We start from the raw sequence: 26,894 nt of genomic DNA on the forward strand, positions 1-26,894 counted from the left end.
TATTGCCATGGTGGCGGGTAGGGCATAGGTGGTGCCATCCAGGGGTTCACCCCCCAGGAGGCAGGGTCCTGAGAGTGGGATGAGGTAATTTTCTCATAACCTCTATTGCCCATGGTCTGGGGCTGGGAGTCATGGTATGGAGAAAAAACTCCCTGTGGATCTGTTTCCTCCTCACTGGGGGGAAACTGCTCAGATCCTGACTCAGGCATTGGAGAAGAATATTCGTTCATCAGGGGAGACTGCAAGGTAGGTGATACCAGAAGATCTGCTGTCTGGGTAAAGTGAGGTAATGAAGCTCCTGCGGGAGGTGAAAGCTGAGCCGGGAGAGGCTGCCGCACAGGAGCATTCCTGCGATCGGGGTTTCTGCCTGTGATCTCTGTATCAGAGTGCACCGCAGGGGTCGGTGCCGCGGTCAGTGCCGGGCGGGCAATGTCAGCCTGCCTGGGATCAGGCATGTTGTGGAATGTCGGCACCGTATCATTCGCGGTGCCGAATGGTGCCGTAATAGAGGCAGGCAACTGGAAGCCTGATGCCTCGGCACCGGAGCCTCGCGCCGCCGCCGGAGCCTCAGGCGGCTTTTGCGCGGTTCCCGAAGAGCCCGGCTCATGAAAATTGCTGAGGCGAGGGAACACAGGCAGAGAGATCGTTGATCTGCCTGGAGATACTTTGTGCCTCATAGCCTTGTTTGGTGGAGAAGGGTGCCCCTTCTTCGTAGATTTTTTCAGTTTTTTTGAGGCGGGGGGGCTGTGGCAGGCAGTGGAGCCGGCTTCAGCGCCTGGGTCTGAAACTGACCCGATAGACTTTTGAAGGAGGAGCAGTTTAAGTTTAAGCTCCCTGTCTTTCCGTGCCCTGGAGCTGAGTTTACAGCAATGGGCACATTTTTGGGGAATGTGAGCTTCCCCCAAACATTTTATACACTTTGAGTGTCCGTCCGATAATGGGATAGCTTCCTTGCACGTAGCACAGCGCTTGAAGCCTGTGGAGCCCGGCATAGCCGCGGCTGACAGAAATTTTTTTTTTTTTTTAAACAGATAAACGGGGTAATCAACTATACTAACAGAGAAAACTGACAACAACTGGTTACTAAAGGGTAATTGTAGGAAGAGTAAAGGATTTTCTAATGAGTCTGCTGAGCTCCGTCTCAGGCCGGGGATGGTTGAGAAGGAACTGAGGAGACCGGCCACGCATGCGTACTATCAACCTAGATTCACAGCGGGGGGCAGCTTCTGAGCATGCGTGGTCGCTATGAGTACTGCTGCAAAAATCTCCGGGCAAAGGCGCAGGGACGCACCAACACCTGTAGTGGAGCACCCACAGGGACATCTCTCGAAGAAGAAATGAGGGTGACATGGTCTGGGGGTCATCACTTTTTGGGGGGCAGGGATGGCCTTATAGGTGGGTGAATGAGTGACCGCCCAGGTCATGGTCAGGGGGGCACCATGGTCACCCCCCACACACAGCCAGCCTAAGGCCCCTTTAACTTTTAAGTTCTGGGCCTGGAGCAAGGGAGAGGCAGGGCTGAGGGCGCTTCAGCCAGGGCTCCTACTGTGCACCTGGCTCCTGCTGCTTGTTCTGGATGGGCTGGAGAAGGACAAGACTTCCTCTTCCTCTGCATGGGCTGCTCCCAAGGCCAGGCCAAGCCAGGCCGATCTCCGGGAACCTCCTCCAGCTCCAGGAAACTCCGTGGCTGCTCTCTGGCTGCCCAGCGCTGAAGGCAGCAGTACAGAAGTAAGAGTGACAATACTGCAAACACCGACCCACCCACACAAACACACAATAGCCTTGTGACTCCTGCCCCATGACTCTGTTTTGGGTCATCATCCCCACAGTTACAATATCATGAAATTTATGACTTCTAAAATCCTATGACCGTGAAATTGAGGCCCTAATCGTAACGCTTATTTGCAGGAGGACAGGCAACATTTGGCATTATCTATCTTTTGCATCTTGAACGTCATTTTAAAGGAGTATTGCTGTTGTTGTAAGACATTAGATATTTTGGGGGTTATAAACACCACAGACATGTAATACATACATTGTGCCTATCACAACCTTCATGTAAGCAAGTTTTTGTCTGGCTAGATGGAAAAAAGGAGATCCCTTACAATGTGTGGGAAGGAGTAAAGTTTACAAGATGGACAGAAAAGGCAGAAAGCACTAGGACCAGATCTGTAGAAGGCCACTACATTCTCTTTCTGCTGACTGGAAGAGTGGGTGAGGGGGGTATTTATATCCCTTGCAGTCCCAGAAAGGCCCTCTTTTACATTCACATTACATTTACCTTATAAGTGCATAAGAGGCACTGTTACTACTCCCTAGGGTGACCAGATAGCAAATGTGAAAAATCGGGATGAGGGTGGGAGGTAATAGGAGCCTATATAAGAAAAAGACCCAAAAATCGGGACATCTGGTCACCCTACTACTCCCTGAATGTCTGTTGATGGTTCCTTGATGATAACAATGTAGTTTCAAAGAATCACCACCCCACAAAGGATAATTCCATTAGGTATGGATTCCAACTGAGTCCAACTCAGGAACAGTATCCCTGATGAGGCCACAGCAAGCCTGGTGGCTGAGCTTTGTGACTTTGTCCTCACCCACAACCACTTCAGATTTGGGGACAACTTATACCTTCAAGTCAGTGGCACTGCTATGGGTACTCGCATGGCCCCACAGTATGCCAACATTTTTATGGCTGACTTAGAACAACGCTTCCTCAGCTCTCGTCCCCTAATGCCCCTCCTCTACTTGCGCTATATTGATGACATCTTCATCATATGGACCCACGGAAAGGAGGCCCTTGAAGAATTCCACCTGGACTTCAACAATTTCCACCCCACCATCAACTTCAGCCTGGACCAGTCCACACAAGAGATCCACTTCCTGGACACTACAGTACAAATAATTGATGGTCACATAAACACCACCCTATACCGGAAACCTACTGACCGCTATACGTACTTACATGCCTCCAGCTTCCATCCAAGACACATCACACGATCCATTGTCTACAGCCAAGCCCTAAGATACAACCGAATTTGCTCCAACCCCTCAGACAGAGACAAACACCTACAAGATCTTTATCATGCATTCGTAAAACTACAATACCCACCTGGGGAAGTGAGGAAACAGATTGACAGAGCAAGACGGGTACCCAGAAATCACTTACTGCAGGACAGGCCCAACAAGGACAATAACAGAACACCACTGGCCATCACATACAGCCCCCAGCTAAAACCTCTCCAGCGCATTATCCACGATCTACAACCTATCCTGGAAAATGATCCCTCACTCTCACAGACCTTGGGAGGCGGGCCGGTCCTCGCTTACAGACAACCCCCCAACCTGAAGCAAATACTCACCAGCAACTACACACCACACCACAGAAACACCAACCCAGGAACCTATCCCTGTAGCAAACCTCGTTGCCTACTCTGTCCCCATATCTACTCTGGCAACAACATCAGAGGACCCAACCACATCAGCCACACCATCAGGGGCTCATTCACCTGCACATCCTCTAATGTCATATATGCCATCATGTGCCAGCAATGCCCCTCTGCCATGTACATTGGCCAAACGGGACAGTCCCTCCGCAAAAGAATAAATGGACACAAATCGGACATCAGGAATGGTAACATACATAAGCCAGTAAGTGAACACTTCAATCTCCCTGGTCATTCTATTACAGATTTAAAAGTCACTATCATTGAACAAAAAAACTTCAGAAACAGACTTCAAAGAGAAACAGCAGAACTAAAATTCATTTGCAAATTCAACACCATTAATCTGGGCTTGAATAGGGACTGGGAGTGGCTGGCTCACTACAGAAGCAGCTTTTCCTCTCCTGGAATTGACACCTCCTCATCTATTATTGGGAGTGGACTACATCCACCCTGATTGAATTGGCCCTGTCAACACTGGTTCTCCACTTGTGAAGTAACTCCCTGCTCTCCATGTGTCTGTATATAATGCCTGCATCTGTAACTTTCACTCTATGCATCCGAAGAAGTGAGGTTTTTACTCACGAAAGCTTATGCCCAAATAAATCTGTTAGTCTTTAAGGTGCCACCAGACTCCTTGTTGTTTTCAACTGAGTCCAGTAAGCCAGACTCATGATATAGAATTGCTGGACTGCAAAGATATCAAGATTTGGATCCCTGCATAGTTAACTCTACCATTTGACTCTCATGAGACAATTAGAAGTATCATAGAGAGGACTTGCACTGGGACAAAAATCAAGAAAGCTTGACAATCTAGCTTAAAAAAATCAGATTCTGAATGAAATTCTAAGTATGAATTCCTAACAGAAAATCTCTAACATTTATTGTAATGTCTACGTGGCTTAAAATGTAGAGTATTTGGTATGACTGTTTCAAACATGAATTTATTTTGTGTGCTTTTTTCTTTTTATATTCTAAATTTAGCAGGAAAATCTGAATTTTTTAGCATATCTTTTGTAGCTCTGTGCAAATTGTAATTTTTTGGTCTCATTTCCCCTTGCAATGTTTTGCCTCTCTCTTCCATATTTCTACGCTGTCTATTGTAATATCCTGAGTATATCTTCATTCCTGTCCTGGATTTTAGAACAATACAGAAAAGATTGTGCCAAGAGAATCCATATAGGCTATAAACAAAGCCTAGATCATGCTAGGTCAGAAATTTATGAGTTTATTGAATTGCTGCCTTAATATTTATATCATACAGACACAACAAACCTCTTAATTATGTACCTGACTGTGTTTTGGTTCAAAGAGTTATTTGTCCCTTACTGTTCTTACATCTTAATCAGATTCCCACTATTCTCACCTGCTTTCCTTTCAAATGGCATAATCTCCCTCCCATTATTCGGGGTTATTTTGGTCTGTTCCACTTCTCCTCTTTCCTTCTAACCACCCTTGTTATTACCCCCGTCACTGTCATTAGTTCTTTGCCCCCGTCTGAGTTTATTTTCTTTGTGTCTATCCCAGTCCTTTATTCTGTGTTATCTCTCTGGACTTTATTTGGTTTTGGCTGCCAACCCAGTGACACCATCTAATATTGTGATTTATGAAAACAGTGACAGAGTCCTTTATAGTTTATGATCCTTGCCAGCTGGACACCAAAAAAAGAGTGAGGAGCGAGAAATGAAATTGACTAGGATGGCAGATTCTGAAACACCATGGTTATCTGCCAGTGCTTCAGAGACTAGGATTTTAGTCAGTTTAATTTTACTGCCAACTGGGATTGTGTCAAAATATAAAACAAAATCAGATCACCACATTTAATAATTTTCTTATGTGTCTGTGTAAGTAGTGTGTGTTAACAATCTTGCACCTGAATACTTCAATATGCCTTCTTCTGGAGTATCTAACTGACGGTAACTTCCAAACCTCTCCCACGATTTGGCCCAAAGAGGAGAGGCATTGCCATCAAGTCCTGTTAATGTACTGCAGACATTCAGCACTGACATTCATGCAGCTCTCCAAATTACAGGGACTGTCCTACCCTGAGCCATCCTTCTAATAAACTGGAAAACACAAGTGCAAGGGCTATTATACTATTTCTCTGGTTGACCAAAGATAAACAGGACCCCAGAAAATTCCTCTGAAGCAGGGGTGGCCAATCTGTGGCTCTGGAGCCACATGCAACTCTTCAGAAGTTAATATGCGGCTCCTTGTATAGACATCGACTCTGGGGATGGAGCTACAGGGGCCAACTTTCCAATGTGCCTGGAGGTGCTCACTGCTCAACCCCTGGCTCTGCCACAGGCCTGCCCCACTCCACCCCTTCCTGCCCACTCCCCTGAGCCTGCTGTGCCCTTGCTCCTCTCCCCTTCCCCCTCCCCCCGAAGCCTCCTGCATGCCATGAAACAGCTGATCAGGCAGTGTGGGGAAGTGGGGAGGCACTGATCGGCGGGGCTGCCGGTGGCAGGAGGCACTGGGAGCGGGGCTGGGGAAACTGATGGGGGGGCTGCTGATGTATTACTGTGGCTCTTTGGCAATGAACATTGGTAAATTCTGGCTCCTTCTCAGGCTCAGGTTGGCCACCCCTGCTCTGAAACATCAATCTCTTCTTTCAGTATAAGTACTATTTTTTTCCTCATTCTCAAATTCCTCCTCCAAATGTTTAAGATTTATGCATTTCAACAACAGTCTGATGATCAAATCCAAATCAGTCTGCATCAACACATATATTGAGGCAGTAAGAATCTTAAAGCATATATTAAGGCAGATTACCCAGAAAATACTTGCTTTCAATAAATTAATAACAGATCCCCCAAAAATGTTTGCATCCTATTTGGGTAAAAATAGATTCCGAATGGGAAGCGTTGAAAGAATGGAGGCTAGTCTCTAGAACTGACTGTAAAAGCCCCCATAGTTAAAAAAACTTATGCACTATAGCTTGACTGGGCTTTTTCTAAGGTATCATATGATAAATTTATGTTCAAATAGCCAGTCAAACAACCACTAAGAATGTCAAAAATGCCTTGGACAGAACCACCTCAATCTCAGATTATGAAGTAAATTGCCTAAGTGAAGTTGTACAGAGTCTCTAAACTTCTCAGTTTTTCAAGTCGTATAATGAAAGAGTTTGAAAAAAAAAAACCACAGGATTTTCTAGTCAAAAATTGGTTCAGTAGTTTTATGGTTATGAATGTTTTACAGTAGCAAGGTGAAATCCTTGCATTCAATTTTGTGTGATAAATATAAAACTAGTTTGGCTTAGAATAGTCTCTGTTCAATCTCAAACTCTGGGCCATTCAAATTTAAATGTCCATAACTCCAAAATTACTGAAATCATTTTGTACAAGGTTGGTTTGTTTTGTAACTTTCTGCTATGGCAACTTGCTTCAGAATGAGATTGCTTTGAAATAGATGACTTTGAAGGACATACTCAATTATATCAGTTTTTCTCCTTTTTGAAATGTTTGACAAAAATGCCCTGGGTCTTGTCATTTATCCTGCTGTTCCATTAAAGGTTATTATAGCAGGAAATTACGCTGCTGATGTATCATTAAACATTTTCATTTACTATTTTTATTACAGTATTTATCACCAGCACCTAAAGAGATTGGGCCCCATTGTGTACTGTATGTATATGTAGAAAGACAGTTCTAAACAGATTACACCTCTACCTTGATATAACGCTGTCCTCGGGAGCCAAAAAATCTTACCGCGTTATAGGTGAAACCACGTTTTATTGAACTTGCTTTGATCCACTGGAGTGCGCAGCCTCGCCCCCTCCCCCCGGAGCACTGCTTTACTGTGTTATATCTGAATTTGTGTTATATCGGGTCGTGTTATATCGAGGTAGAGGTGTACTATGTAAATAGTACAGACAGACAAAGGAATATTATCCCTGTTTTACAGATAGAGAACTGAAGCACTGAGTGACTGAGGCAAAGAACATGCTTAACTTTAACTTTATGAGTAGTCTCACTGAACTCACTTTGGTGAGGGGAGCAGTTAGGGGTAAGGTTGCAGTGTATGGTCTGTAGCATATGGTGTAAATGCAGCTGCTGGTGGAAAGGACTTTATGCATCAGCAGCTGCTGTACATTAACCCTTATGTGCCAGGAGCTGTACATAAAAGCCTTCTTGCTTATGCACAGAAGCCATTATGTGCCAGCAGCTACACATAAGCTTTTGTGCTTAGCATGTATTTCTGTGAAGCACAAAAGCTGCATGTAACTGGCACATAATAACATTTATGCATAAAACGTTTCTCTATTAGCAACCTTTTGTGCTTTTTTTGCTTATGACAAATAGCTGCCAAAAATTCCCAGAAATACAAATTTAAAAAACAAAACAAATTGCACCAGGCTTATTCGGGATACATCTTTCACCCAATTTTGTGTACATAAAGATTTTTTTTAAGAGATAGAAGTTGACTGCCAAGGAACAATTTCAGCCAGAGCCAAATTTCAGACCCTTTCTATTAACAAATTATAAAGAGAAATCAAAGCAAAACTGTACAGAAAATCCAAAGGGCAAATAGCTAATCCTGTGCGAACCATCACACTGAAAGGCTACTATAGCGAGAGGGCATGGCCTCCCTCCAGACCAGTGGTTCCCAAACTTTAACAGCCTGTGAACCCCTTTCACTAGCACGTCAAGTCTTGTGAACCCCCTCTTAAAAATGAATATTTGCAGGGATTTTCTCCTTTACCTGAGTATAAATTATAAAAGCAGTGATCTTGAAAATATAAAATTTGTTTTATGACATGCTTATTACACACTACTATTATTATTTATCATTACAGTATTTTTATTACATTATGAAAACGGCAACACTCTTCCAAGATCTCACTTTCGTAGCTTGTATCACTTTGAATAAGCCTGTTATAAGACAAGGCTCCTATGTTTCATCAAGGAGTATCAGATGTGAAACAGCATGAAGGTATTTAAGAAGCCAACTCAAAAGAGTTCCTCCTACACAAGCATTCAGGTCTTGAGCAGTCCAGGCAAACAGAACACGTTACAACAAAGCTTAAATTTGTTCTTCCTAATAATTTTAAAAACAACACTAGCTGCCTATTTAATTTTAAAAATATCAAAAAATATTCATCTCCCTTTCCGTTTCTTATAAGGTGTCTTGAAGTTTAAATATCCTCAGCGTGACAGATATGCTTGCTTTGATCTACTTAGCTCCTGGAAGTCCAGGGGCTGCAGGCTGCTGGCCCCGTGCTGCCCAGGGTCCCTAGGGACAGCTCTGTCCACCATTAGGGAATTTTTTCCCCGAGAACCCCCTGTAACATTTTGTGAACCCCAGTTTGGGAACCACTGCTCCAGACAGATGGGGAAACAGTCAAAACCGCCCCCTGCTGGGCAGAATCAGGACACCCATGCCTGCCCTGCCTGAAGCAGAGGAGCGAGACAGGACTGGAAATATAAAAGATGGCCCTCCAGCTCAGTTGGCAAGAAGCCACCGAGAAGGATGTTTACCACCCACTGCCGGAACTCAGACCCGATGGCAGCCGCTACAGCGCCCAAGATCCAGAGGGAGTGCAGAAAGCTACTGGTCTCCAGAGATGCCGAAGAGTTGTTGGAGCTGCCATTAGCTGTTTACCCTTGCTAGATGAACGACAACCCCAGGCATTCCCCGGAACGGGAGTATAGAAAGTGACCAAGGGAAGCCGAATATAGCTCGGTGTGCTGCTGAATGACAGCTGGCCAGCATGTTGCAGTCAGATTCCCTGCTGACCCAGTGGTGGATCATTCTCCCACTGTTAGGGCCCTGGGCTGGGACCCGGTAGAGTCAGGTTGGCCCGGGTCCTACGCGGTGGGGACAGGGTCCCCACTCTAGACCACAAGGCCTGCATTTGTCAGTGGTTCGCCAGAGCCAGCATCCCTGACTGTTTGCTGCCTGAGGGCGATATGGTATGCCCTCTGCAGAGTTCTGACAGAAAGATACTAGCAAAAGCAAGCAAAGCAAATGTCAATCAAGTCTGTCAGCAGAGTATATAGGAGTATGTTAAGAGCTTCTCTGTGTCGTGGCTTCTATGGTGCAGGGGTGACAGACTGAGAAACAGATTCATCTGATCGCAGTCGGTATGCCTCGCTGGACCATCCAGCAGGGGTTCAGATCTTACTTACTTGCTGTAATTGTAGTCTAGGATAATATTTAAATCCTATTGTAGTTTTTAATAAATTGTGTGGCAGAGCTCCTTCTCCACCTAGGTGGGTTCCAGGCTTCCTCTTAGCGGTGGGCTGAGGGGGGTTCCTCTCTCCTTAGGAATTTCTCCACACCCCTGGGTTTACTGTCCCCACCTTGTCTGAGCAGGGGTTCCTCCCGGCCTCCCTGACAGGGGAGGGCAGCCTCTTAGTCTCTGGCAGCTCCTCCGGGCGTAGTGGCAGCAGGCCAGGCACCCAGTTCAGTCTCTCCCCTCTGGTAGGTTCTCTTCTCCCCAAACCTCTGGGGCCTGGGGGAGCTGTATGCCCTTGCTTGGTTTCCCTTGCTCTTCACCTCTGTACCTGTGAGGTTTTCTTCTGCGTTTGTCAGTATCTGCACTGTCCGGCTCTCCAGTAGCACACCTGCTCCCCACAGCTCCTATTGTGCGCACATATTTGACTGGAGGGGAGGCTTTTAACAGGCTCTGGAAGGCCCTTGATTGGCCCCAGGTGTCCTAATTAACCTGGAGTAACCCCTGTTCAATTAACAGGGGGAAAGGGACCTGCTTATCCTGGGGCTAATATACCTGCCTTCTACTACTCTCCTATAGCCTGACCCCGTCACAATTGTTAAAAACACCCGGTCTCTCTCGAGCTTGACTGAATTGCTCTGGGGAAGGGCAGCTCATAACACAAGCAAGATTTATCCCTCTTTGTAATTACTTCATTTGACCTGGGTGCCGCTACACTGCCCACAGCTCCTTTAGTCCACTCATTCTGGTCTCTCTCTAATGGCTGGATCCTCACACGAGTACCTGTCTCCCGAGCTGGTACGTCCTTGGATGATCTGACATACTCTTATGTCTGTTTTCTCTGATTGTTGGCCATCTCAGTGGTGTTTCCATCCTTCTGGCTTCTACAGGTCTTCCCTCATTAGTAGCAGGGTTTTGGTGCTTCATCCCATCAATGCCTGCACTGGACTATTCTGGTACCCTGTGAATGTTCCTGTGTGCCAAAAATACTAACAAGGGGCCTGAACCAGAAAAAAACAGCATTGTGCAACAGTCTCATAGCTATTTTCACAGCTGATTACACCTAACCAGTACTCTGTGGGTATACTGAGGAGGTGAGGTGGTGGCCATCTCCCATTGGAATGCAAAGTCCTTGACTTCTTCCGAGGCAAATTGGGGTCCATCGTTGGTGAATGCCACAGCTCGCAAAGTTTGCCAGTCGCTGACTTGCTTCTTGTATCAGGCAAAGCATCAACCTCCCAAACACTAGAATAGTAGTCCACTGTAAACAAGTGCTGCTTTTCACTGAAAGCAAATAAGTCAGCTCCCATTTTTTCCTATGGTCATTTGGGCAGCTCATTTGCTGACAAAGTCTTTCTGCTTCAGGTTATCACACAACTGCCAAGTGTCACACCCTTCTATAAGGAACGGAGTTGTGTATTCATTCCCAACGGTACCTTCTAGTCCATCTAAGACAGCTGTCAATGCCCAGGTGTGAGGCATGTATTTTTTTTTGCATGACATCCTTATGTCATGAGGTGGGAACAACAGCTCTGTCCTCAAAATAGGATTCCATCCTGTATACCCACCTCACATTTTATTTGAAAGTATGGTTCTGCTCCTACTGGTTCTTGGCTTTTGCCTTCTGGCCACCATGCTAGTACTGCTCTCCCGTCTGCCTGTAATTGGATGTCCTTTTCCATGGACTCTTGGATTTCCATCAGCTTTGTTGTTGAAACTTGGAGATTGAATCCATTAGCAATACTGCACTATGCCCTTATTTCCTTCCCCCAGTTTGCTGATGCTAGGTATTTATGCCCTGCTCAGAGTGTTAGCTTTCACCACTAATCACCCTGGACAATATGTGATCTCTACCTGGTAGCACTGGAGGCACATCAGCATGAGCTGCAATCTCTTTGGGGCACTAAGTAGGGGCTTTGCCATGACGGTCTCTAGTGGACTGTGGTCTGATTGCACTTTTACTGGATGGCCATAGGTGTACTTGCCTATAGATTCAACAGATGGACTCACTCCATCCTAAATACCACACCCAGAAGCACTTTTTCTATTTGGGTGTACCTCTGCTCGGTCTCGGACAGGACTCTGCTGGCATAAGCAACTGGCTGATTCTGCAAAAGAGCTATACCCACTTCTTTTTCTGATGCATCACACTGGAGTTTCAGTGGCTTTCCTGGGTGATAGTACTTCAGGACAGGAGCATATACTGTCATTTGTTTCAGCATATTAAATGCTTGCCATTGGGGACCTGCCCAGTCCCACTCAACACCCTGCCTGGTGAGCTGACGTACGAGTTCCACTATTGCAGCCAGTTGTGGACAGAACTTTGACGGAAGATTAATCATTCCTATTAAGCGCTGTACCCCTTTCATGTCAACTGGAGCTGGAACTGACTGCCTTAATCTAGTTTGGATCCACTTCCAGTCCCTCTGCTCTAAGCATCTGTCCAGTGTATGTCACCCCACACTGTTTGAGTCACATTTTGGGGGAGAGGGGTAGTTTTACGTTCTTGTCCCTGCATCTCTGTAAAGAAGCTTGTAGTTTTCTGTCATGGTCTTGTTCAGCTTCTGTATCCTTACTCCTTTCACCTAAAATGAGTATATCATTTGCAATCATTTTCACCCCCAACAGTCCTTCCAATGCTTGGATGAGTTTTCCCTTACACTTCTGGTGTGAAGCTTATACCCATTGGCATGCACAGTCATCTGTACAGACCAAATGGTAGTGCAAAGGTTGTCAGCATGCTGAACTCTTTATCCAGGCTAATATGCCAAAATCTGTTCTTCATATTTCAGACCATAAGGATTCTGGCTTTTGAAAGTTCTGGCAAGATGTCATCAATTGCAGGCAGTGAATACTGGTATTTTTTTCAATACCTGATTCAGTAGTTTTGGGTGTATAAAGATGTATAATTTGCCTGATGGCTTCTTTATCTCCATCATGCTGCTTACTCAGGCTGTATTGGCCTCTATAGGTGCAGACTTTGAGCACCTTGCATACTGAAATATGTAATGCCACTGGAATTTTCCTTTGTGGAAAGTACACAGGTTCCACTGTAGGGTCTACTTCCAGCTGCACCTTTCCTTAAAGCACCCATTGCCTTTGAAACATAACCACATTCTTTTAAAATTGTCTTCGTTGTCCATGGGACTCCCCCTTTTGTTTTTTGCACTGCAGCTATAAAATTCGGATGCTGTATCCTGATCAAGTCTATGGCTTGTCTGGATTTGTTCCTTAAGAAGGGTCTGTGATGCTTTTCATCCACCACCACAAACTTCAGTTGGTATCATCTTATTTTTTGGATTAGTTACTATGAAGTTACATTTTCCTTTGGGTTGCTTTATGCTCTCATTGTACATTATTAGAGCATGCCTACTTTTTGCAATGAGTGTGTTCAAGTCCAATTCACTCTGAGGAATCATTTTGCACAAGGTCCAGCTGTCCTGAGCTGAAATCACGCAGGGAGTTTCCTTATTAACATTGTTGCATGCAGAGTTTGGTACTGTCCCTTGTTGCTTTTCTGTTCCGACACCCTTAACCTGATATGCTCTCAGACTCAAGGAGAGAGTCATGATGTAACCATGTCTGATGGGCCATTCCCTCTGACTGAATCTTTCTTGGACTTTCTTCTGCTCTTGCACACACTGCTAAAATGGTTCAACATGCTCCATGACTTGCAATGTTGTCCTTGTGTGGGGCACTTCTCCCTTACCCATTCATGCTGTCTCCCACAGTAAATGCATCTCACTATGGGTGTGGAACCCTGCCCGCCTGCTCTCCTTTGCTGTTGTCTCACTGCCTGTTCTTACGGGGGTGTGGTGCCTTCTAGGGCTTTAATCCTATTTATATTCAAATATTCAGATGTTTTAGACTTTGTTGTAGCTAAATGTGGGTCCAATTTCAGTTCAAGTGAAGTTCAGTTCAGGTTCCAAGCTTCCCTGCAGTTCAAGAAGGTTCAGAGTCACTGTTACAGTTCTGGACCATCTCTTTAAAGTGTTCAAAAAACGTGAGATGTTTATCATAATAAGGCTCTTTGAAAATAACCTGGGTGGTTTTATTCACCTTTTTCCTCACGAGAGACCTCACAGCAAGGATGGAATAACAATATGGAAACTTACCATCTACTCCAACTGGACTCTGTGTTGAAGTCTCATTACTTCCATGTGCAAAAAGAAGTTAAAGCCAACTACAATACACAAGATTTCTGGCATTCTTAGTGTGTTCTACATCCAGTAAAAATGAATTTCCCTTTTACTTTTTAATTTTATGGCACAGTCATATCAGACATACAGTTCTTAATTCACTGCACAGGGAATATGTGTTATAAATGAATAATGAAGTTAAGTTTTTATTATGCCTAAAGCAATACTCTGCCAAAAAGGAGTTATGACAGAGAATGCGTTTCATAAATTATATTTCAATTTAAACAAATTTGGTAAGTTTTTAAGTATGGATATTATCTGTTCATACCAATTATTTTTAAGAAAGTTAAGAAATTGACAAAATCTTTAAACAAAGACAAACAATGATAATAGATTATTAAAAAGAGAATTCAAGCTGAACCAATTAAATTATTTGTATACCAAGAAGAAATGGAGCTTGACTAAATTCTGTGCCAAACCCTCTTATATTTAGATTTGTTTTAAAGTAGTCTGTACGGTAAACTAGTTAAGATTTTCTAAATTATAGTCTCCAGATTAAATATGAATGTAAAACCAAGAGGTACTATCCCAAAATAGATGCTTTTGGTATAGACAGTATGTAATGTCCCTTGGGTTTAGGGCTTCCTAGGTTTCATTTTGTTTTCTAAATAAATTATATTAGGCAAAAAGAAGTTTCTGATATGGATAATGAACCCATGACAGATGAATCAGATGCTGGGCATTTTTTTCTTAACAGTTTCAAAAAGATAAAAAGTAATTTTGTAGTCTGAAGAATAATACGATGAAATGATTCTCCCAAATTATATGATTGAATTTTCTTTTTGTTATTTTATCCCCCCACCCCCGTTTTTGCATGGATACATGTGATTTATTTTATTTAAATTAATTAGTATGGGACTTTCACATGACTTGAGAAGTAACTTTTTCTTAAGCATTATTACTTCCTAACAATTATTCAGCAATTGCAACAATGAATACCTTGCTGGATTTTGTTTTCTATTTACTTATTTCATATGTGGCATATTCAACTCTTTAAACAAACTGCAGACTTTAAAGAGGCTTCAAAGACTTTAACAGTGGGCTATACTCTATTTTGGTTCAGTTTCTCCTATTTTTCTTTTTTAGTAGGAACATAAAAAATCTTGACGTGTCAGATTCTGCATTCTCCCCTGCCCTGCATAATATATATCACTTTTAGCAGTACCTTACATCTCAAGTAGTGCTATTGTAATCAATAAGGCTACCCCCAGGGTTAAGACACTACTATGCAATGTCAAGAAGTTTGGCAGAATCAGGTTCTAAAGAGTGAGATTATGGTTTAGTGGGGAGCAATACTGTCATCCTGACAGGAGTCTGCATTATCTCTTAGACTGTTAAAATAAATTTAAACTTTAAAGAAATTGTTTGTTTCACAAAATAAAATTTTTAGATGAAATAAAATGTTTTAGTTCCTTTCAAGAAAGGTTTTTCTCCCTTATATAGATAATTACTGCAATAAATACAAATGCCAAAGGTTTTTTATTTACCAACATAGGAGAAAAAGTGAAAGCCTAAAAGAATACATTAAATGTAAAACAACCCATAGAAATATTCTTACATTTGATATTTTCAATGCACAAAGCTCAGGAAATGCAAAGATACGGTTCCCCAGCAACTGTAAATCAGCCCTTTTATGCTGTAACTTATTCCCATGTTTTTTTAACTAGTGCTGTTGCGCCTATATGGAGCTCCACTTTTGCAGGATTGGGTCCTTAATAAGTTGTCATTTTTAATACCATATTGAACCATTACATCATAATGTGGTGAAGAAGTATGCTTTGGTCTGGTGGGTTTTAGTTTCTAATTTAAATATGCCAAAAAAAGAAAAGAGGAAAACATTTCTTAAATGATCCTTTTTGAGGACAACAATAAAATGTAAATCAGGTTTGAAGTAAATTCGGCAAGAACTGGAAACAATACAGCAGGGAGATTTTTTTTTCCATACTTAATAGCACATGCTGTACATTTTTCAGTGAATGTTTTAAACGTAAATCCTTACCCAAGCTAAAATTAAAGTTTCCACTTCAGCAGCTGCTATTAGCATAAAGTACTTTAGATGCATGGGATCCTTATTGTTCTGACAAACTAATGTACACTGAATTGAAACTTCTGAATATTTAAGAGCAATCTCACAAAGAAGACTTCAGAAAAAGATTTTGTTTAGTTGAAGAAATACATCAAGAATTCAAAGGACATAATACTATCCACATAAAGGTATGGTGTATTTATTATTTCTATAAATAAATATTATTTATTTGTATTATTAAATACAGTTTATTTATATATTTTTATATATAGGTACAAATTAGGGTAAGAATATATTAGGCAATCTGGCAAACATTTATTTAATTAAAACTGAAACCTGATCTCGTAAATTCCAACCCTTTCCCTTATTTTACATTGAAGCAAATGACTTCAGCTAGTAGAATTATGAAAGTTATATTAGTTCATCTCCTTTCTCCCAGATTCATTCTCCAGAGAACATACAGTGATAGCACTGACAAGGTGGTGAAAGCCGAGTGAGAGATTTTAACATTTACTTTATTAAAACCTTGCCTTTAAATCTACTGATAAATATTCTTTCTGCAAACGTACATGGCCAGGCATGTAAAACATAATAACTGTAATAACTTCACTGTACCTGAACAGTGGAACTAATCTCCGATGCAAAACCTCCTGTCAGAGGGGCCTCATGGCTGATCAGCAGTCGCCCAGTCTTCACCACTGACTGAAAAGAAACAAGAATATCTCTTTTTTTAAAAAATCAGGTAATATTTGTATCACACTAGATCTCTGTAGCAATCTTTTTTACTATATCACATGAGAAATAATACAAATTCTGTAATTTTAAGCTGCAATGATAAAATATAAACTGTTCTCACTGCCTCAATACAACATTTTATTTGCACAGATGAATGGGCCTAAACAGCCAAGTTTTGATATTAGCAGAATGGGAGTGAATTGCTAGATTTTCTTCGGGAACAGAGCATCAATAGTGTATTTTGTTTGTAAGCTAACAATGAGAATGGAATTATATTCCATTAGTTTGAATTGACCTTCTGAATGTAAACAATGTCATTTCTGAGGGAAAATAAAAATTAAGTTGAAGAAAAAACCAGCAAGGGCTCATTGTCTGGCTATACCAAAAGAGGGACAGGAGATGCTTGATATGGTTTTAATCAGGCTGCAATGTTGTTATTAGATGTCTGGGACAACTTGGCAGTTAAAAGTGCACAGTGAAGATAACGCCATGTTCATTCAATATCTACCCAGGGGGCTTCCGCCAGCTCCCCTCTTTTTCCATCCAGTTCCCCCACTCAACCCATTGCTGGGACTTTACCATCTGCCCTCGAACTGGGGTCAAGGTGGGCTATAAGAAAGGGGGACGTGGCTCTATTCCGTACCATAGGGGCCCCGAATGCCCCCCGTTTTGATCCTTTTACCAACATCCCTTTTTAAGTTCATTACCAAGTCATTTATCTGGTCACTGTATCCCTTCCCTATGGAGTACCTGCACTGGGCATCCACCCCACACTTACATAATGAGTCTAACTTCCTTTCTTACTCACCATAACAAAGCCCTCCCTGAACCCTCTGTGGAGGAAGGCAAAAAAACCCAACCCTACTCCACCTAGGCCAATCTGGTAGTGAAGGAAAAATTCCTTCCCAGCCCCTCTAGAAAGGAGCAGCTAGCACGAAGCCCACAGCAGGTCCTGCCCAAACCTGTTATTTTGTCACCTCAAAGGGCAGGAGGGTGGGTACTGCTCTTCCCACCAGGCTTGTCCCTTTTCAACTCCCCAGCCCTTCTGGTACCTGGGGATGAGTCAGCGTTGCCCACTGATCCACTCCCCATTTTGCAACAGCTTCTCCCTTCTGCCCCGCCCCCTAACCCGTAAAGCACTATTCTCATCCATCCAGTAAACTGGACAATGGTCCCTCCCCCTCTTCAAGGTGTGGTGAATCCTGAAGGATCAGGTGATGACATCTATAGGATCAGGTCATACATAAAGCTCACAAACCTTGAAAATATTCAAATAAAAGTTTGCTTGCTAAAGAAAATTGAGAGTCATAAGCAAGAAGGCAGTGATTTTTATGTTACAACTATAGGCAACATTTATTATGAAGAAGACAGAAACAATATGCAAATGTTAGGAGATTTAATGTGAACTGCTCAAAAAATAGCTACATAGCACATAGTATATACCATGAGTGTCATACAAACAAGCAGTGGTTCATGAAAAAGTTTTGGTTATGGCAGATAAGTGTTTATGCTGGGTTTGCTCTGAACCGTAAGGACAACGGTTAAGTGACTTTAGCCATATAACCAGTGCAAGACTGCAGTATATCTGACCATCATGAAATGTGTTGTTGTAACTATTTGCTAAATTTCCTCGACCTGGGCAACACCAGATACCCACAGAGTCAAAATATTTTGACAGTCATGTTTCACTTTTCAAAATACTCATTTTATAAAGTGCATATAAAAGTTACATGAACTTCTGGAGTAGCACGGCAAAAAAAAAAAAAAAAAAAAAAAAAGGACTTGTATATTAATCTTTCAAGGCCTATTGCAATCAGATTTTTAAAGCGAAGTACAAGAAGCCCCAAGAGTTAGGTACAGCTTTCCTAACCGTTCTGCTCTTTGATTTAAAATCTGAGTGGAGGCTACTGTAGCAAAACCCTCAGAGACAATTTCTCCATCCAATAAGGCAGCCAAGTGATATTTCTTGAAGCTAAAAGGTAACTCCTCTTTACTATAGAACACAGATTAAACCCTGATTTGAGTATGTCTCATTTCTTCAGGAGCCCAGGAGTGCTTTAGTGGTTTTGAACAGCTGGACCACAGATGCATTGGCAAGAGGCAGCCCTGTAAGTGCTGTATGCACTATATTCTGTAAATGAAGCAGCTTTGCAACAGTCACAGAGATACAAGACAAAAAATCATTTAAACATCAGAAAGTAATCTGCAGTTAAGCAGTCTTGAATTTCTTTTCACCTGCACTGGAAACTCTCATTAAAGAGTAGGAGCTGTTAACTACCCCATAAATCTGCCAAAAATTCTTAGAGATAGTTCCTCATTGCAGAACAAAATGTACTAATCAGCTTACTCAAGTTTTTGACTGATGAGATAAAGAATTTTACTGAATCATTTTTAAAAACTTTTGATTTTTTTTTTTTTAAACAAAAGGACATTTTGTTTCAATATTCTTCTTATACAATTTTGTTCTGAGAAGGGTGTGTCTGGAATTTGGAGTGTTCCAAGCTATTTTTAAAACTACAGTACACTTTTTATTTTTGAGAATTTCACAACATGAAACATACACCCATCATATCAACAGTAGAAAATAAAAGCCCAACTGTGGAAACCTTTATTCCTGTGAGAAGTCCTTACTTGTACAATCAGTCCCATTGACTTCAAGGAGATTGCTTACATGTGTAAAGACTGTTAGAGTGAGTAAGGATTTGCTGATCAGACCCGAAGATTTCCTCTGATTGCTAAACGAGTTTTAAAACTGGATGGAGATTGATCCCAGTGCCACATGACAAATGATGGCACTATTTCTCAGTAAAATGGCAGCAATCAGATTACTATGGAGAAGTGCATCATACCATGTGACCATTGAGAAGCTGTGTGGCATGAAAAGAAGTAACAGGATTTATTTTAACTACCATTGTCCTCCTGAAATTACTAAAACCATTTCATTTTTACATACCTGGAAATATACCTTTACTTTTAGAAGCAAAGGGACTAACTGATAGATCTAACTGAACTGGGCAGATATATTTCTTGTACCAAAATTTAACGAAAATAAGGTATCTACTTTGAAAACGTAACAAGGAGTCGCAGCGTGAATTGCCTAATTTCTGTATTTGGAGAAAAGTTCAGCTTCACAAATAATTGTATTATCTACAACACATGATGAAAAATTGTTAACTGTCGCTTGCAGAGGGATAGTGCTTTGAATAGAACATCATATGATCATTTATTTCTAAAATTTTAAAAAAAGATATGTATTCCCTCATAAACCTGGGGTCAAAGTCACTCAATATTTGTCTAACCAAGTATGCAGTCTCAGGGATAATTGAACACAATCCTAATTCACAGAAAGGCAAAGATGGTCCAAGAGAGTGCCCTCATTCACCAAAGACATGCATAACATGCTAGCAGAAGCTCTGTAATACAGCACAGCAGCATATGGCAGTAGGGACCTCATTCTACACTTACTTAAGTCAATTGGAGATATACTGGCATAAAAGTGGAGAAACACAGTAGTTAATCAGGTGCTTATCTTTTAAAAACATTGCTGGCATTACTCTCCTCCCCACACACCACTCTGTCTGACACCCCTTAATAGGAGAGTTGGGGAAGGACGTTAGAAAAGAATGAATTTCACACTCCATGCTGTAATTTTTTTCTTCTCTTTTTTGCCTGGTGTATGTTTTGTTTGGATTTTCTTCCCCACCCTCCATTTTACAGAACCTTTGCGTTTACTCTAAATCTCATTGGCTTTCACGTGTTCAAAGTAGAAAACACACACATATTTTACTTTATGTAGAGGATTTAAAAAGAAAAAAAATACAGTGAATACTGGATGGTTCAGAAGATTAGTACTGAGATATGAAACTTTTCTTCTTTTTGAATTTAATCCAAGTTACTCATGAAGGAAAGTTTGTTGCCATCTGATAGCTAATCAGGACCAAAGAAAAGCTCTGGTGGCATTAGTGCAGTGCCTAAATGGCACCTTGCTGTCAGTTGCAACACAGTGCCCAAAGATTCAACAGGCCCAGAGACCTTAACTACCCTTGTCATCAGTCCTTCCAGGGAGTGCTGAGAAACAATTAGCAAGGCACCACTTCAAAACTGTTATGGCATTGCCTGTGCTGTACCTGCTCAATGGAGAAAGGACTCCAGAGCTCATGATTTCTAAATTCATGCTAAAAAGAAAAAAAAACAAAACAAAAACCAAACAGAATGTACTTTCCCCTTACTACTTTCCTATTGGGACTACTTTAAAATACTCCACTATGTCGGTAGAGAATATGAGGATTATAAAGAAACATTTTGTCAGATTATAAAAAAGGCAGCATGTCCATCCTGATAAGGAAATGTGGTAAAATTAAAGCTTCATCTTTGCAAGTCTAATATTTGTGAACTGTGCTCTAAGGCTTTTCTGATCTGTGGCCCTATGTTTTTGCAATGAAGCATCTTTGCAAATTAGTTTCCCTCTCTCTCACCACTCTCTTTATCCAAAAGGTTCTATAATTATTTTAATACCATTTTCCTCCTGAATTTGCAATTCATTATTTTGGCAGCTTTTTCTACACCTCCAAGTGTTGACAACAGAGGGAAATAATATGATTCTGGCAATTATACAAGTTCTGAAATGTGTGTGCTGACATCATCACTAACATACTATGCCCTTCTTGATGAAAAAGCAGGCTTAACTAAAACTGACTGTCAGCCAGCTGCATTTTACATTATTACTTTCAATGTATCTCAAGGGTACAATTTCCACTGTAACCAGCTGGTTCATTACTAGGCCAATACCCCTCTAGGGAACTATAAAAAGCTAAAAGTACAAATTTTGCTACTCTCTTGTGTCATGATGGATAAATTGTGTCTATTTTCTAAGAACTAATAAAAGTCCATTTCTCAGGGTAAAAGAATCTCCAGTCCATTATACACAAGCTTGGCAGAACCTGACGTCTATCTTTTTTATAATTTTGACAGATAATATAGATGTTTTATTTTTAAAGCATTTTTTTCTATTTTTATCAATTTAAATTTTCACAGTTGCACGCAATTATTGGGTGGATGGAGAGATAATTATTTAATGACAGTAGACATTGATATTCTAAAAGTTAAAGTTTTATAAACTGTTAAAATACAAATTGTCAACATCACATGTCAAAATATACCAAGTAAATATCCTTAAATCCACAGATCATACCTGTTTTTACTGTTCATTTACTAGTCTATTTATAACAAGCCTAATTCAAAAAGTCTAAATCACTGGATTTTGACTCAGCTCTCAAGCATTTTTCTTACTTTGCCTATTTGTAATTTTCTTTTATTATAGCTGGAAATATTTTCTCATCAGTATGTGTATGTACGGTGAAATCAACATTTATCAGCATTTACTGATAAAAATCTAATCATTCCAAGTCTAATTACCGAAAAACTCATTATCCACGTGTGCTTTAGAATGGGAAGAAAGTTAAGTATTTTAATTCTATCATTTTTCTGAGACGGTCACAATTTTTTGTAGAAAATAAAGTTTCATTTTTTAAAAAGAGAGTAAGAAAAGTTGTCAGTTATTTAACTTTTCTTTTTAAATATTCTACTTCATATTTTCATCATATTTGCATCAAAATGATTTTTAAAAATTCAGTTTCCCAAAACTGCATTTTTTCACTGAAAACTGGGGTTTCAGTATATGAAATTTTTTGAAAACTATTGGTAAAAACCTTCAGTAAAAATATTGCAAAAATGAAAAATGTACCTGTTTCAAATGCTTAAAAATATAAAATTATTCATGAAATTGTTTTCCTATTTTTGACCAGTTCTAATTATTTTGTTTTCTGAAAATTTATAAAATGTTCTGGGGGAAAAAAGCCCTCCAAAATGGCCTCAGATCAAGACTTCTATTAATGTTTCAACATAAATGAAGTTGTTCATCAGATTTTTAATGGTAAATGAAGAGGGAAAGCATAGAGATGAGGAGTCAGAGAGTAAAGGTTGAAAAATAAAGCATTTTATGACTGAGGTGCTGATGTTCAAGCCTTTTCACTCTTCTGCCACTATAATGGTCTACTTGGTAAACCTGTAACTCACCTGCAAGAATTAGGAATACTCTGTTCTTTAAAGTTCCACTGCAACTGAAAATAATATTCTCATACACCAAAGAAAGTTTATATTAATTAGCTAACCATATACAAAAAATGAAAATCTAATACTCAAAGATATCTAATCACAGTCCTTTAACGAACAGGAGAATTTGTGGCACCTTAGAGACTAACAAATTTATTAGAGCATAAGCTTTCGTGGGCTACAGCCCACTTTTTCGGATGCATATAGAGTGGAACATATATTGAGAGATATATATACACACATACAGAGAGCATGAACAGGTGGGAGTTGTCTTACCAACTCTGAGAGGCCAATTAAGTAAGAGGAAAAAGACTTTTGAAGTGATAATCAAGATAGGCCAGTACAGACAGTTTGATAAGAAGTGTGAGAATACTTACAAGGGGAGATAGATTCAATGTTTGTAATGGCTCAGCCATTCCCAGTCCTTATTCAATCCTGAGTTGATTGTATCTAGTTTGCATATCAATTCCAGTTCAGCAGTCTCTCGTTGGAGTCTGATCATCTTTCAGGATAGCTTTACCAACAGTATGACAACATTTTTATGGCTGACTTAGAACAACACTTCCTTAGCTCTCGTCCCCTAACGCCCCTACTCTACTTGTGCTACATTGATGACATCATCATCATCTGGACCCATGGAAAAGAAGCCCTTGAGGAATTCCACCATGATTTCAATAATTTCCATCCCACCATCAACCTCACCCTAGATCAATCCACACAAGCGGTCCATTTCCTGGACACCACTGTGCTAATAAGCGATGGTCACATAAGTACCACCCTATACCGGAAACCTACGGACCGCTACACTTACCTACATGCTTCCAGCTTCCATCCAGGACACACCACACGATCCATTGTCTACAGCCAAGCTCTAAGATATAACCGCATTTGCTCCAATCCCTCAGATAGAGACAAGCACCTACAAGATCTCTATCAAGCATTCTTAAAACTACAATACCCACCTGCTGAAGTGAAAAAACAGATTGACAGAGCCAGACGAGTACCCAGAAATCACCTCCTACAAGACAGGCCCAACAAAGAAAATAACAGAACACCACTAGCTGTCACCTTCAGCCCCCAACTAAAACCTCTCCAGCGCATCATCAGAGATCTACAACCTATCCTGAAAGATGATCCTTTACTCTCACAGATCTTGGGAGACAGACCTGTCCTCGCTTACAGACAACCCCCCAACCTAAAGCAAATACTCACCAGCAACCACACATCACTGAACAAAAACACTGACCCAGGAACCTATCCTTGTAACAAAGCCCGATGCCAACTCTGTCCACATATCTATTCAAGTGACATCATCATAAGACCTAATCACATCAGCCATACCATCAGGGGCTCGTTCACCTGCACATCTACCAATGTGATATATGCCATCATGTGCCAGCAATGCCCCTCTGCCATGTACATTGGCCAAACCGGACAGTCTCTACGCAAAAGAATTAATGGACACAAATCTGACATCAGGAATCATAATACTCAAAAACCAGTGGGAGAACACTTTAACCTGTCTGGCCATTCAATGACAGACCTGCGGGTGGCTATCTTACAACAGAAAAACTTCAAAAACAGACTCCAACGAGAGACTGCTGAGCTGGAATTGATATGCAAACTAGATACAATCGACTCAGGACTGAATAAGGACTGGGAATGGCTGAGCCATTACAAACATTGAATCTATCTCCCCTTGTAAGTATTCTTACACTTCTTATCAAACTGTCTGTACTGGCCTATCTTGATTATCTTCTCTTTTTTCTTCTTTTCTTACTTAATTGGCCTCTCAGAGTTGGTAAGACAACTCCCACCTGTTCATGCTCTCTGTATGTGTGTATATATATCTCCTCAATATATGTTCCACTCTATATGCATCCGAAGAAGTGGGCTGTAGCCCACGAAAGCTTATGCTCTAATAAATTTGTTAGTCTCTAAGGTGCCACAAGTACTCCTGTTCTTTTTGCGGATACAGACTAACACGGCTGCTACTCTGAAACCAGTCCTTTAACGGTGTCAGATTCCCACAGAAAGGAAAGCAGAGAAAGCCTTAGAATCCAAATAGTTTTGCTTTAGTTATGCTGGATACCGGATATATCTGGGTCTCATTTTACAAGAGGAACAAGATGCAGAGAAGCTAAAATGAAGGTGACAAGCAAGATTTCTTCACATACGGAGCAGTGGACCATTAACTGATGAAGCAGGATTTCTCAATGTCTAGCAACAAAATGGTCAGATCCAGGATAAATCTGTTAAATGTTCTTAAAGGGACCTTGAGAGGAATGACAATAAATAAATTGTAGTCCCACACCATAATGGTGGAGATATCAGTGGACTTAGATTCTCAGCTGGAACACTGGTGGCAAAAGTTAGCAGGCTAGACAGCTAGATCCAAGATAAAAACAAACTCTGAGTGCAAGAGGTTCAGATACGTACTCTCTGCAACACAGCCATTAAGAAACCATTTGAAACTTAAGTAACTTTAATTGTATCATAAAAAGTTAGTTAAATATATCCTTAACAGAAAATTTACATCTGAAAGGAAGAAAACTAGTGTTTCTGAAGAACCAGACAACATTCTGTAATATTCAAGTGACTGGCTTCTTGGGGGAGAAAAAAGAAAATCCAATTTATTTTTATTTCACACACAAATGATTGCGAACATTTTAGTTACTAATGCAATCCATGTTAGCAGAGTATGATTCTCTGTCCCCCTCTAATGGTTAAAGCAAATATAGACTTGTAAGTCCCTAACTACCTCCAAGCAGTAAAAAGGCTCATGCTTTTAGAACCAGAGGGCTGCGGGATCAGTCTCCACACATAACAGCCAAGGGTTGTGTTACAAGCAGTGGCCTGTGCAGATCTCTGAACTGCTGAGGACTAGCTTCCCCCCCCCAAAAAAAAAAAAAAAAATTGTGGTAAGTACTCAATTTATGTCGGAAGATGTTTAGGGCCCCCACATGTCAAACAGCTGTAAAATGTGTAAGCATTTTTGCTGTCTTTCTTATTGTTTCTGGAACATAAGACCAAGAGAGTGTCCTGCCTGTGGTGCACAGAAAAAAGAATGTGGAAGTGGATGGGTCTCAACCTCTCTTTAAATTTATTCTGACCTTTTGGAACAAAAGACAAGAATTGGAAGAAGTAAAACAAGGATTCAACAACATTCAGTTCTAAGAACAACCACTGAAAAATATTCTAAAGGAAGAAAATCAAATGAATAAACATGTAGTCTAGTTACTGTATGCTGTTCCTTTGGCTCTTTGAAAGCCATTTTTGTTCAGACCCGTATTTTAGATATTGTTTTTGATTTATCAAACTGAAATTTGAAATAAGAGTCAAAGATTTCCATTTGATGAATCTAAACAGTGTTGCTACAGCTGCAAAGGGACATTAAGCACTAAGGCCTTGTCTACACTACGAGAGTAGTTCGATTTTACTTAAATCGAATTTTTGGAATCGATATTGCAAAGTCGAACGTGTGTGTCCACACTAAGGACAGTAATTCGACTTTGTGAGTCCACACTAACGGGGAAAGCGTCGACATTGGAAGCTGTGCACTGTGGGCAGCTATCCCACAGTTCCCGGAGTCCCCGCTGCCCATTGGAATTCTGGGTGGAGCCGCAAATGCCTTCTGGGTAAAAAAAATGTGTCCAGGGTGCTTTTGGGTAACTGTCGTCATCCGTCCATCACTCCCGCCCTCCCTCCCTGAAAGCGCCGGCGGGAAATCAGTTCGCGCACTTTTCTAGTCAGTGACAGCGCGGACGCCACAGCACTGCGAGCATGGAGCACACTGCGACCATCGCTGCAGTTGTGGCCGCTCTCAACGCCTCGCAGCTTATCATACACCTTTCCCTGAGGCAGATGCAGATAAGTCAGGCGAGGAGGCTACGTCACCGCGGTGATGGCCTGAAGTCTGAGAGTAGCACAGACCTCTCAGAAAGCAGGGGACCCAGCGCCGAGGACATCACGGTCGCAATGGGTCATGTTGATGCCGTGGAACGGCGATTCTGGGCACGGGAAACAAGCACTGAGTGGTGGGACCGCATAGTGCTGCAGGTCTGGGATGAATCCCAGTGGCTGCGAAACTTTCGCATGCGGAAGGGAACTTTCCTGGAACTTTGTGAGTTGCTGTCCCCTGCCCTGAAGCGCAATGACACCCGGATGCGAGTAGCCCTGACTGTCCAGAAGCGAGTGGC

At 41.4% G+C, this 26,894-nt stretch overlaps 1 protein-coding gene across 1 annotated transcript in view; it reads right to left on the reverse strand.

Annotated features, from left to right (window-relative positions):
* BCKDHB (branched chain keto acid dehydrogenase E1 subunit beta) overlaps positions 1-26,894 on the reverse strand; it is a 296,116-nt gene that overhangs the window by 79,149 nt on the left and 190,073 nt on the right. Inside the window, exon 9 of the mRNA XM_054023630.1 lies at positions 16,465-16,551. Within this exon, the coding sequence (XP_053879605.1) occupies positions 16,465-16,551 (87 nt within the window). The remainder of the gene's footprint in view (positions 1-16,464; positions 16,552-26,894) is intronic.

This window comes from Malaclemys terrapin, chromosome 3 (genome assembly GCF_027887155.1).
Source record: "Malaclemys terrapin pileata isolate rMalTer1 chromosome 3, rMalTer1.hap1, whole genome shotgun sequence".
NCBI lineage: Eukaryota > Metazoa > Chordata > Testudines > Emydidae > Malaclemys > Malaclemys terrapin.